At 46.0% G+C, this 10,626-nt stretch overlaps 1 protein-coding gene across 1 annotated transcript; it reads left to right on the top strand.

The window, feature by feature from the left end:
- The first annotated feature begins 3,877 nt into the window (after positions 1-3,877).
- LOC108095729 lies at positions 3,878-4,820 on the top strand. Its single transcript, XM_017196904.1, has 2 exons — positions 3,878-3,943; positions 4,094-4,820. Exons 1-2 carry the CDS (start codon positions 3,929-3,931, stop codon positions 4,808-4,810), a joined length of 732 nt encoding a protein of 243 aa, XP_017052393.1. The 5' UTR covers positions 3,878-3,928; the 3' UTR covers positions 4,811-4,820.
- Positions 4,821-10,626: the final 5,806 nt, after the last annotated feature.

Raw genomic sequence — 10,626 nt, 5'->3', positions numbered from 1 at the left:
TGAATAGGAAACTCTACAAAAAGTTATCAACAAGCTTTTCGGAACTTGTTTGTTAGCTTTCCCGAGGAGCTTTTCCGAAGGATACATTTCAGTTGTTTTCCCATTGGACTTTGCTGGGAAATTAAATGACCCCACTTTATATACGTTTCCTTAATATTATGAACATCAATTAATTACGGAACACTATTTTAGCCATGTCCAGGACACGCTTTCAAAATATAATTAATGAAAGCCAATTAATATGCCAGAATGAGCATGTGATAGCTGCAGGATGTGGGGTTAAGGGATTATCGTCCTGCAGGGGTTCGCTCTATGAAAAAAATATTGAATATGACGCAATATTTGGGAAATATTTCGGAGCTATCTCCCTTCGCATCTATTTAATTGCGGGTGATTTATAGTTTTCTCACATATCTCATATTCTAATAATGGCCATGCTAAATTTGCACTCTCGTGTGGAAAAAGGCAACAGTTTTAATTGTTGACTCAACTAATTGCGCGATATCCGCCTAGAAGTCGAGTCCTTGGCGGGCGTGTCCTGCCAGCTTTTTGTTGCTCCGTTTGTTTGTAGCCGGAAATATTTATTAACTAGAAATTGCATAGCACAAAGGCAACAAGCAGGCCGCAGGAAGGAAGGAAATGGGCAAACATGTGACGCACCCCCAGAAACAAATACACACACACACACATACACCAACATACACAGCGAGCGACTCCACGGCGTATACGCAACGCAACGTGTCGGCTACGTGTTGTTTTTAGGCCTTCATAAATCATCTCGCTGCGGGCATATGATAAATTGTCATACTAATTGTTTTTAGCGTCCAAGACAGGCCGCGTAGAAACGTGGCCACAAGAAAAGGCAGGACCTTGTTGTTCCCCTAAGTTTACTTTTTAAAGTAAGTATCCGGGGTGAACGATTTTCGAGTCCATTTGTTTGACCCGTCAAATATCCGCATATCACTTGGCATCTGAGTATTGCAATTCTGTTCGTGAACGGGGACTCCGAAATCCCCTTCATTTGAACTTGGACCCTGTAAATGCAGGGCCCCCCGTGGAACCATCAATCATAATTAGCAGGCGATATCATGTGCCCATCGATGGTTGCGATGACCAAGGGCGATTGTGGCAAAAAATGTAACTGGAAGCTACTCGGTTACATGCCCCGTCAATATGCAAAATGTTACGACTTTACATGGTAACAAGTTTTTGATTTATGACACATTAATAGTGACAGCTTGCCCGCTTTTGGGTCAGTTGGGCGTCGTCTTCTTTCTAGCCAACAACAGCTTCCACGGGAGCAACAGGTTTTGGCAGTTGTCGTCGTCGCTTCTGCCGCTTCTGCTGCTCTTGGTCACTTTCTTTCTTTTTTTTTTTGCGGCGAGCGCTCTTCGCTCTTGGGAGACCCAACTCGGACATGTCTGCGGGCCAAAGTGTTTGACACTTTAATGAACTGCCCGGGGTCGCGTGTGTGAGCAGTTCATTAATATTAATGCCCCGGGTGCTCTGTTTTCTTTCTTGCCTCTGCGGGCCGGCTCACCGGCTTGCGCCATGCGAAACTCGTAGACTCGTAGACTCGAAGAGCGACTCGGTCTGGGCAAGACACAAATGTCAATTGCCGGCCATTAGCTAATATTTGGTAATTGCTCTTTAATTGGCCGCCCCGTCTCGATAGTTCTGTAATGGGTAGCCCCTAATTGTGTGTAATAACGGTCTGCTGACCTTTGACCACTCAGCTGCAGGCCGATCTGTTCCTTTTAATGCTGTCATGATTTGTGTTTTTGGCGCCCCACCTAATGGCCCTGATTATCTGACGGTAATTGTTGTTGCCGCCCCTGGGGATTGGGTGGTTTTGCCGCCCTGCTGTTGCTGTTGATGTCATGATTTATTGCCCAGTTTCCGTGGCACACGTGCCCTAAAAAATTTTAATTAACAAAAGCAATAGCTTCCATCTCTTTCCTTTCTTTCTTCTTTCCTCAGCCGAACAGCCAATCACTGCGATTGGTCCTATAAATAAATCTTATCATCCTAGGACTTTTGACGTTGCCAAATTGTTACTGTCATTGTTTGGCCTTAGTTTCGTTTGTCTTCTGTGCAAAGATAAACAGTAAACAAGGACCCCATCGCCAGAACAACGAACTACGGACAACAGGAATCCCGGCAACGCTGCCAAATTGATACCTTCTCTCGCCCCAGGACAGTTTATTTACTTACGGACACGCAGCTTTTTGCGGGTGTCACTGTCAATAGGCTGATAGGTTTTGGCCACCCATCTCCTTCTTGGAAAACTTTCGTCCTGTGGCACCTTTTGCAACCCCCAACTCCGACATGGCAACAAATTAAATGAACTCGTCGGTGCCAATGGGCAAAATGATTAAATTAGAAGAGCGTTTTGCTCGAATCGCCCTCGGGGCCGCTTCAGGATTTCATTTGGCCTTTAACAAATTATGCATATTTATAAATGTAAATGCCGGCCACTGGCCGTTCGGAGCTGGCACGTCCTCGTTCACGTCCACTTCCACGGCTCAGGATGATGAGCAGCCGTCGGCAGATGTAGTCATCCCTGATGTATGACTCCTCATTATGCGCATAAATGGGTATTGTTTGGGCCTTGCCGAGAAGCCTGTTGCTGCTGGCATCGGTCGTCGGCGAACCAGCCTGTTTGATGGAATGTTCTGGTGATTTAGGCCTATAAATCTGGGCCGCACAATGCCTTGCACTGAGAAATGATCATACACAAAAGTGGTAGTTATAATCAAAAAGTAAGCGAACAAACAATTCTCAAGATCAAAGTTCGATTCGATTATAAAATATTATATTTAATGATAATTTTTATTTGATTTAATATTTTGTTCTTCCAACTCCTATTTTACCCTTTTTCCTGCGTGTATCTTAACTAGTTTATGATGAATTCAATTGGTTGCTAGGACGTTGCTCAGACAGCCTTATCAATTAGAGCACATCGTCGGCTTCGCACAGACACACTCACACACACACTTACACGAAGCACTTTTGAGATTTATGTGCAACAATCAGAACAATTAACTGGTCCACAAAACAGTTCAGCAGCAGGAAGTGAGAAGACTCGCATGTATGTGTGTGTGTGTGAGTGTGTCTGTGTATCTGTTTATTGTTAAATATTGTTTATGCAATGTCTGTGTCTTGCCCGAGCACCATTTATACCTAATTGAAGGCATTTGTTGTTGGCCAGAACCAGGAATCTGGGTAAACAGAGGCAATGTGTGAAGATTACAGACGGACGTTCCTTGGCCAGTTCGGGGAATACGGCAGTATTGTGCTTTTGGCCAGGTCCACAAACACTTCACTATGCAGCCACTGTAGCTGTCGATACCCAAGCGATGACTGACCGTATTGATGGACTCGATGATGAGGTTGAGAGCGAGCTTCGAACCGGGCTCATAACCTGCCGCAAAAAATGCAATTGGCAATCGCTCGGCTAATTAATTAATTATTCACATTTTGCACATATGTTGTGGCAGACAGTCGCTTTGAAGTTCGCCCGCCCAAACACGAGTAGTTCCGCAGATTTATGTAAGACAAGCTACGCCCTAAGGTTGCATTGCCAAAAAACAGGTTGTGTGCCGTACCCAAAGTCCCGCAACCTGAGACGGGGCTTTGTGTCAACGCTTAAAAGCTCATTTATCTTTGATTAACTGTTGCCAATGTGCGAAGCTCGAGCGTTGCAGCACCGCAGATGAAACGGAAACCGAAGCAATCCCGATCCCGATAGCCAAGCCAAGTCAAAAAACGCTCGCATATTGCAAGCCCATCATTTGTCATCTTTCCGATTTCCCATTTTGCGAGCTGGTATAAATACCATCGGAATGCAAACGCTAAACGTCAGTTAGCGGGCTTAAAGAGTGGTAAACAGATCCTCAGCACAAGACATCAAACACTTAAGGCAAAGATGCGTGGATATCTGGTAAGTAGTGGAGTATTTATAAGTGGAAATTGAATTTTATTAAATTTGTAATCAAACATATTTACATTAAAAGAGAAAGTATCTAAACTTAAGCTTGATCGATATAGATTTTAACTAACATTGAATTAATCAAATTTTCTCAATTACTAGTTACTTTGCTTCATTGCCTCCGTTTCGGCGGCCAAGTTGGGCTACAACTACCAGGCTGCTGCCGGCGATCGTCGCTTTGCAGGACTCATCGATGCCGAGGCCACAGGATTCAGTGCCACTCACCCGCAGCAGCAGCAGCAGCAGCAGCAACAACTGGTGCAGCAGGACTCGCAGCAGCAGATTCCTGCCGCCGCTGATGAGTTCAGCAAGGAGTTCTACACATATGCCGCCCCGGAGGAAGAGTTTGCGGACCGCGAGGCCACCGAACACATTGCCAGCATGCTGAAGCGCAACCTGCGCGTCCTGTTCATCAAGTCGCCGGAGCACCAGGGCCTCACCAACGCCGCCCTTCAGTTGGCCAAACAGGCCAGTGAACAGCGGACGGCTATTTATGTGCTCAGCAAGCAGGCGGATGTTGGCCAACTGGCCCAGCGTTTGGCCAGCGAGAACCAGGCCCAGAACCACAAGCCCGAAGTGCACTTTGTCAAATACCGCACACCCGAGGATGCGGTGCGTGCCCAGCAGCTCATCCAGCAGCAGTTCGACTCCTTGGGCGGCAGCTCTCGCAGCTCCGACGAGGGCGTGGCACCCGTCCTGGACTTCAGCTCAGCGCCAGCTGCCATCGATGGTCGGGATCAAAACGAGACACAAAATCAGGTGCAGGCGGTCACTCCGCTCACAAAGTATTTGCCAGCTGCCTTGCTGCGTAGTAAATAGATTTATTAGGTTCTTATTTAAGCCACTATTTTATATATCTAGAAATACAAAGATCAATACTAAATAGAAATTCAACCCGTACATTCTATAAAGCTGAAGGTTAAACCAAAATTAAACCCAGTTCATGATGTCAAAAATCTCTTCTTAACGAGCGGAGTTAATCGCAGTCACGATGCACTGAGGTTCCGCCTTTTCGCGATGTGAAATTGCGAAAGAAAAATAAACTGAAATGCCATTGACAGACTTTTAACCACGAGCAGTGGCAGCTTTAACGGGAAACTTTAAAGGCGATTATCTTGTGAGTACAATATGCTGCAAGGGGCAGGAACCAGCTGGTTTCCCCCAAGCCACTTCCTGGCCACTCAAGAGCCCCCCTCGCCCCCGCTGAGCTCTTTTGCCGTCGGCCAGAGGGATCCTGTCATGTGCCTTACTTTTTCCTTGCCCTCCTTTGCTGCGAGAACGACAAGGACTCTGATTCCTATCTCGCATGCTTCTGTCATATTTCATATTTTAAGTACCCCCGGGCAGATGGCAACCGGCCCCCGACCTCATGAATAATTTAATAATATAATAATAATTTCGAGTATTGAAAACAATTTACAGTTTCCCATGCTAATGGCCCCCAGGGTCAGGCATTGATAAAATATAAAATATGCGCTGTCGTTAAGGCTAATTAGGGGTTCGTCTAGCAGGTGAAATAGCTAAGGTAAAGTACAGGGGTCCAGACTTGAATTTTAAATGCCCCTCTATTTATAGCCGAGAAATTTCCTATTCTCAAGGCTCCCATTCGCACAGCTCGCCTTTCACAAAAGGAGGCCCACATCCTCGTCGGGTTGCCTCCTCTGTTTATTTAGACGGATTCAATAACAATTGCCGCAGGTCTGGCATTAGCTATGTATGCGGTGGCGTAATTTCGAAGAAACGCGATATAGAAGCACACAAAAAGGAGCGGAAAGCTCGTTGAAATAAAATGTACGGGATATAAAATGAAGTGCCGACAAAATGTCTGCAATTTGGCCCGGTCGAGCGGGCAACGTCTATATTGTCTATATCGGATTAAAGCGTAATTCTTATTCAATTAATACAAATGACTGCTGCAGGACGGTCAGCTCAGCTCGACGGCCATAACTTGCCAAAGCGTAGAAGGGAAATACAGGAGAATTCTCGTTTCTGCTTGCTTTTGCAATTTAATTAAACAAACAGTTGGCGCTGCGGTTTAGACCAACAGCAGCAGAAACAGCAGCAGCAGCAGCAAAAGCAGAACAGTATTGGCCATGGGGAAATGTAATTTGCCGGCGACGACAACAACTACAATCGAAAGCTGCAAAAATTGCCAAGTGCCGACGTGTTGCCGACAGCTCTAATCCTTTGTGAAAAATTGTTATCGTTTTGGGGCGCTCGCAGGGGTTTTTGCCTCTAAATTTAATTGTCGAGGGTTGAGGTTGCCGCACCGCCCGGCGGTGTTGCATATCGATTATTTTTAATTGCTCTTTGACATATTCCCAGTCCGACTTTGGGGACATCTAAACATGTAATTAGTGGGCCGCGTGGGTGGGCCTTTAAAGCGCCCCGAGGGCGAAAAATCCATTCAAAGAGTGGCGTTTAAGCCACCGTGAAGCCGACAAAGGACAACCGTGCGAAGCCGTTCGCGTGTCCTGGCTGTCACTCGCTGCTTATGTCGTTAATGTGGCGAAAGCCTTCCCGTTGCCTGTGGCAGTGCAAAAAAAGAGCTAAATGGAAACCGAATCGAAATGAAAAGAAAGCGAAACGGAGACCAGAAATCGGCAGCCTGCCACATCATTCATTCCGTCAGGCGGAAAAGTAATGAAAAACTCCCATAAAACTGGAAGTGCTCATAAAGCGGCAACTTGCGGTCGAAGTAGAAATAGTGTTTCTCACATTCGAGCCGCGTGAATGATTTGATGACGCGGCATACGTGAAGTCCTGCAGCTGGCAGCGTGTGCGTGGGGCTGCCTATGTGTGTGTCACATCGCAACCAATTAATCCGGCTGAAGGAAAAGACACGACGATGGTGCCCAAAATGAACGTGGCCAAAAGCCTCAGCTGAGCTTCGATGCCGGTGTTTGGAAGGTGCAGACATCGGTAACAATATACACAAAAAGAAATTAGGTAGAAATCGTAATTCGTATTTATTTTGTTGAAGAAATGAACCCCGAATCTTAGTTAGTTTTAAATTATATTAGCAACAAGCTTGCTTGTAAGAGGAATACAATATTATACCTATATCAGCACTTTAAACTGTAAAATCCGGACACCTGAAACACTTCACTGCCCACAACATAAATGCTTTTCCTGTGTATAAACAATATGTATGAAGGGTATGAGCTTTTGGCTGCCCCACTGCTGGTCAGGTATCCTGGCAAGAACAGAAGCCTGCTGTGCCTATTATTATCCCTTTTGTTTTGGGGCGAGCAAATAGCTGGTGAAGGCGATTTCCATTTCTATGCCCCACCACTTGCTACCTGATTGCCTACATGACAATCAGTCTCGTAACAATTAGCCTTCCCTGGGAGCTGGTTCGATAATGCCTTAATTCGAAAACACATGAACTACTCTCGTTAAACATTAACGAGTGAGTTGAAAAAGGAGATCACAATCGCTATCAAATTATCGCTGACAATGGATACAGATTGGCCGGGAAGTCAATCATAAATCGCGGTCCGCTGGGGGTGTGGATTTTAGTGGGTATTATGCCGTTCGGTTTGGCCTAATTTGCTGGCCAACCACTTGACTGCCGGCAATCGACAAGTCCCGAAACTCAATTGAACCGCAATTTCCAAATCGCACCCTAATATACGTAATAAAAGGGGGTTGTCGAGCAGCAAGGGGGCTCTTAGACAGTTTCTAGTCCCCACAAGCCGCAATGCAAATGGGAGTGCCTGCGAAGCCAAGGGAAAATGGGGAGGGGGTGGCCCCACCCACACCCCAAGGCCATACTCAGTCGCAGACAGCGCCCAACCGAAAGGCAGCACAAAGCGGAAATGAAACTTATTAAAAGATTTGGATCTAATCGATTTTCGTCCTTTCACGCCGAAATGAACTTTGCCGTTGCTCGGCTCGCTTTTCGCTTTTAGCCCTTAGCTTTCGGCCATTAAAGTGGGGCTTCTGACCCCCCTCAAACTATCCGAAACCCGCTCGCTTCTCCCCCGGCGTTGACCAGCCATAAATTTAATTGAAAACCAAACTGGTCGGACTGTCTGTGACAGAGTAGCTGCAACTGGTGCAGTTGCGGTGCACATGTGTATCTGTGTTTACTCAGGCACTCGTGTGCTAGTGACTTTTACTAAATTTGATTTGGCAGCCATGCTCGAGTTTAACTGCAACTCGGCAGGAAGGACGTGCCAGGAGCAGAGCGAGCACCTCAGCACACGCGAGACAAATGCGATTTAAAGTAATTTGAATACCGAATGGATTGTGTGCACTTATCGACACACATTCACATTCGTTTTGCCAGGCACTTTCGAAATCGACATTTGCACACACAGGGGAAAAATATGACTTACTCATATGGGTGGCATGTACAAGTGATACTCGTATTTTGAATATCAACAAAAAGCGGAGTGTCAATACGAAACTAAAGTGAATGATAAGCTAGCAATTGGTTTTATATGGCTTGTTAATTTAAGTTGAATTTGTTGGTTATTTTTATAACTCTATTTTTCTCTGTGCAAGCAGGCCACCCCAAGGAGATGGAAGTTTGGCCAACTGGCAGGGTTAAACATCCACGTTAAGCCAAGCGCAGAGCATCAATTGTCTATCTGACCATGGCGAACTGGGGCCAAGTGGTTGGAGCTCCAAGGGTAAAGTATTCCCCACCATTCCCCCATCAGCGAGATGCAGCATCGATGTAACGCTGCGTTATTGAAATCGACCAAGCAGCAAAAGTGTTTGAGTGCACTCAGGCGAACACCTGCACTCGCACTCGCACTCGCATTCACATTCGCATTTGCACGTGGAAAGAGCACGTGCGAGCGTAACTCAACCGTTAGGCAGCCATAATCGCGGCAGTTGGCGTCAATTGCATTTTTATTTGCATTAGCATACCTATCCGGGCAGTTAATTAACACGCACAGGGCCGCAAAAAGTCAACGCATTTGCATTTAACAAAACAACGAACGGTCGATCGGCAGAAAGGCCGGTGAAAATCAAGAGCCACCTACTGAATGGTAAATTAAGTGCCAATCAGCCTGGAAACTTTTCATGCGAATCGAATCACTCGCGTTCTCTTGTTGCATTAATTTTTAACGGATTTTATTGACTTGTTGCCCTGGCGGCGAGAACACTTTCATTTGAAATATCGCCGATGTGCACGTTTTTATGGAAGTCGAGGTCCCCTCCGTTTCGGCTGAATTGAATCCGATTTCATGTACATAATTAAGGATAAATGGACGCAGCTTTATGTGTGCTATCTCGCTTTCGCAATCATTTCTTGCTGATGTCGACAGAAACCATAGATATGGCCAAAAAGAGGAAGCAGATTTCGGAGAATGAAAAAAATCTGGCTTACTTGGAAGTAATTGATTTCGTTACTCTGCGTTATTAATTTAAAAAAGAATAACGCTTTACAAAATTGGTTTCTATAAAGTTTAAAATGTTTTTATACCAACTACGAACATTTTCATTCGCTTGATTCTACTTATCGACTCTTTTAACACAAAACGCCCCGCAATTAAGAAGCATTGCGTATACGCCCCGTGTCACAGGAGTGCGATTGAATCGATTCGCATCATGTTCTCAACGACTAGACAAGCGAGTGCCTATTATGGATAGCAATTTGCATATGCATATAGTGTGTGGGTAAGTGTGCGGGTCGGTCGTGTGTCGCGTTAAGATTCCCGCTTAGTCGCATTAACGTCATTCAAGATGCGCGTCTAAGCCGCCGATGTTGCACACCATGCACGATTGCATGCGCCGCACACACACACACACTCGAGCGGCGAATTGTTGCTGATTTTGGATCCAGCACAAATGGCACACAATACCGGAGCGATGGCTCCGTCGATGTCGATGTCGCAGACGCCGTCATTTGGCCGTGTTGAACACGTTTTCGACACATGTTCCTCGACGGAGGTGGCGCACTCGAATGCGAATATGACTGGGGGCTGCAGCGGAAGTCAGTTTGTAAAGCCCGAGATGGAAAAGCCATTGGGGCGCTGCAAGACCAGACAGAACCAGAAGCCAACCTTTGCCATTCAAACCTCCTCCTCCTCCTCCTCCTCTTCCTTTTTTTTTCTCCACTCTCTGGTGGTGTACATTTATTTTGTGTTGAGAGCCCCAGTGGCAGTTGGTTATTTTTTGTTCCTTTTGCTGTGCAACTTGTGCTTTGTTCGATTTCAATTACTACAAATGATTTCTCCATGTGTTCGTCCGCTCTTTTGGTTTCTCTAGCTGCTCGGGGCTCAAATCCCCCGCAGTTGGCCAAAAGCCTTCGGGTTGGCCATATCCTGGAATCCACCCCCTCGCAGCACTTGATTTTCATCGACTTTTGCACCTCTGCGTTTTTCCGTTGGCTTTTTCAATTGCTCCATCTTGCTTGAGTTGCTACCAATTTGGGTTGCACGGCCAGTCGAAGCTTAATAAATTACCTGGAAGCAACTTGTTTACTTTCATGTTGAAAATCACAAACTTTGTCCCTTTGGCCATTAAGTTAAATTGTGTGGGTGGGTGTTTTGTCTGTGTGTGCGGTATATCCGAAAGTGGCATCAAAAGTTGCCCCGGCTTTGTCGCCCGCTGGCCTCCGATTTTTAATTATGTATCACTCTACCACACACTCACACACACACATACACCCACGC

Source organism: Drosophila ficusphila, unplaced genomic scaffold (genome assembly GCF_018152265.1).
Source record: "Drosophila ficusphila isolate 14025-0441.05 unplaced genomic scaffold, ASM1815226v1 contig_791, whole genome shotgun sequence".
NCBI classification, from domain to species: Eukaryota; Metazoa; Arthropoda; class Insecta; order Diptera; family Drosophilidae; genus Drosophila; species Drosophila ficusphila.
Note: the sequence above shows the minus strand (reverse complement) of the source record. Positions and strands in the feature narration are given on the sequence as shown.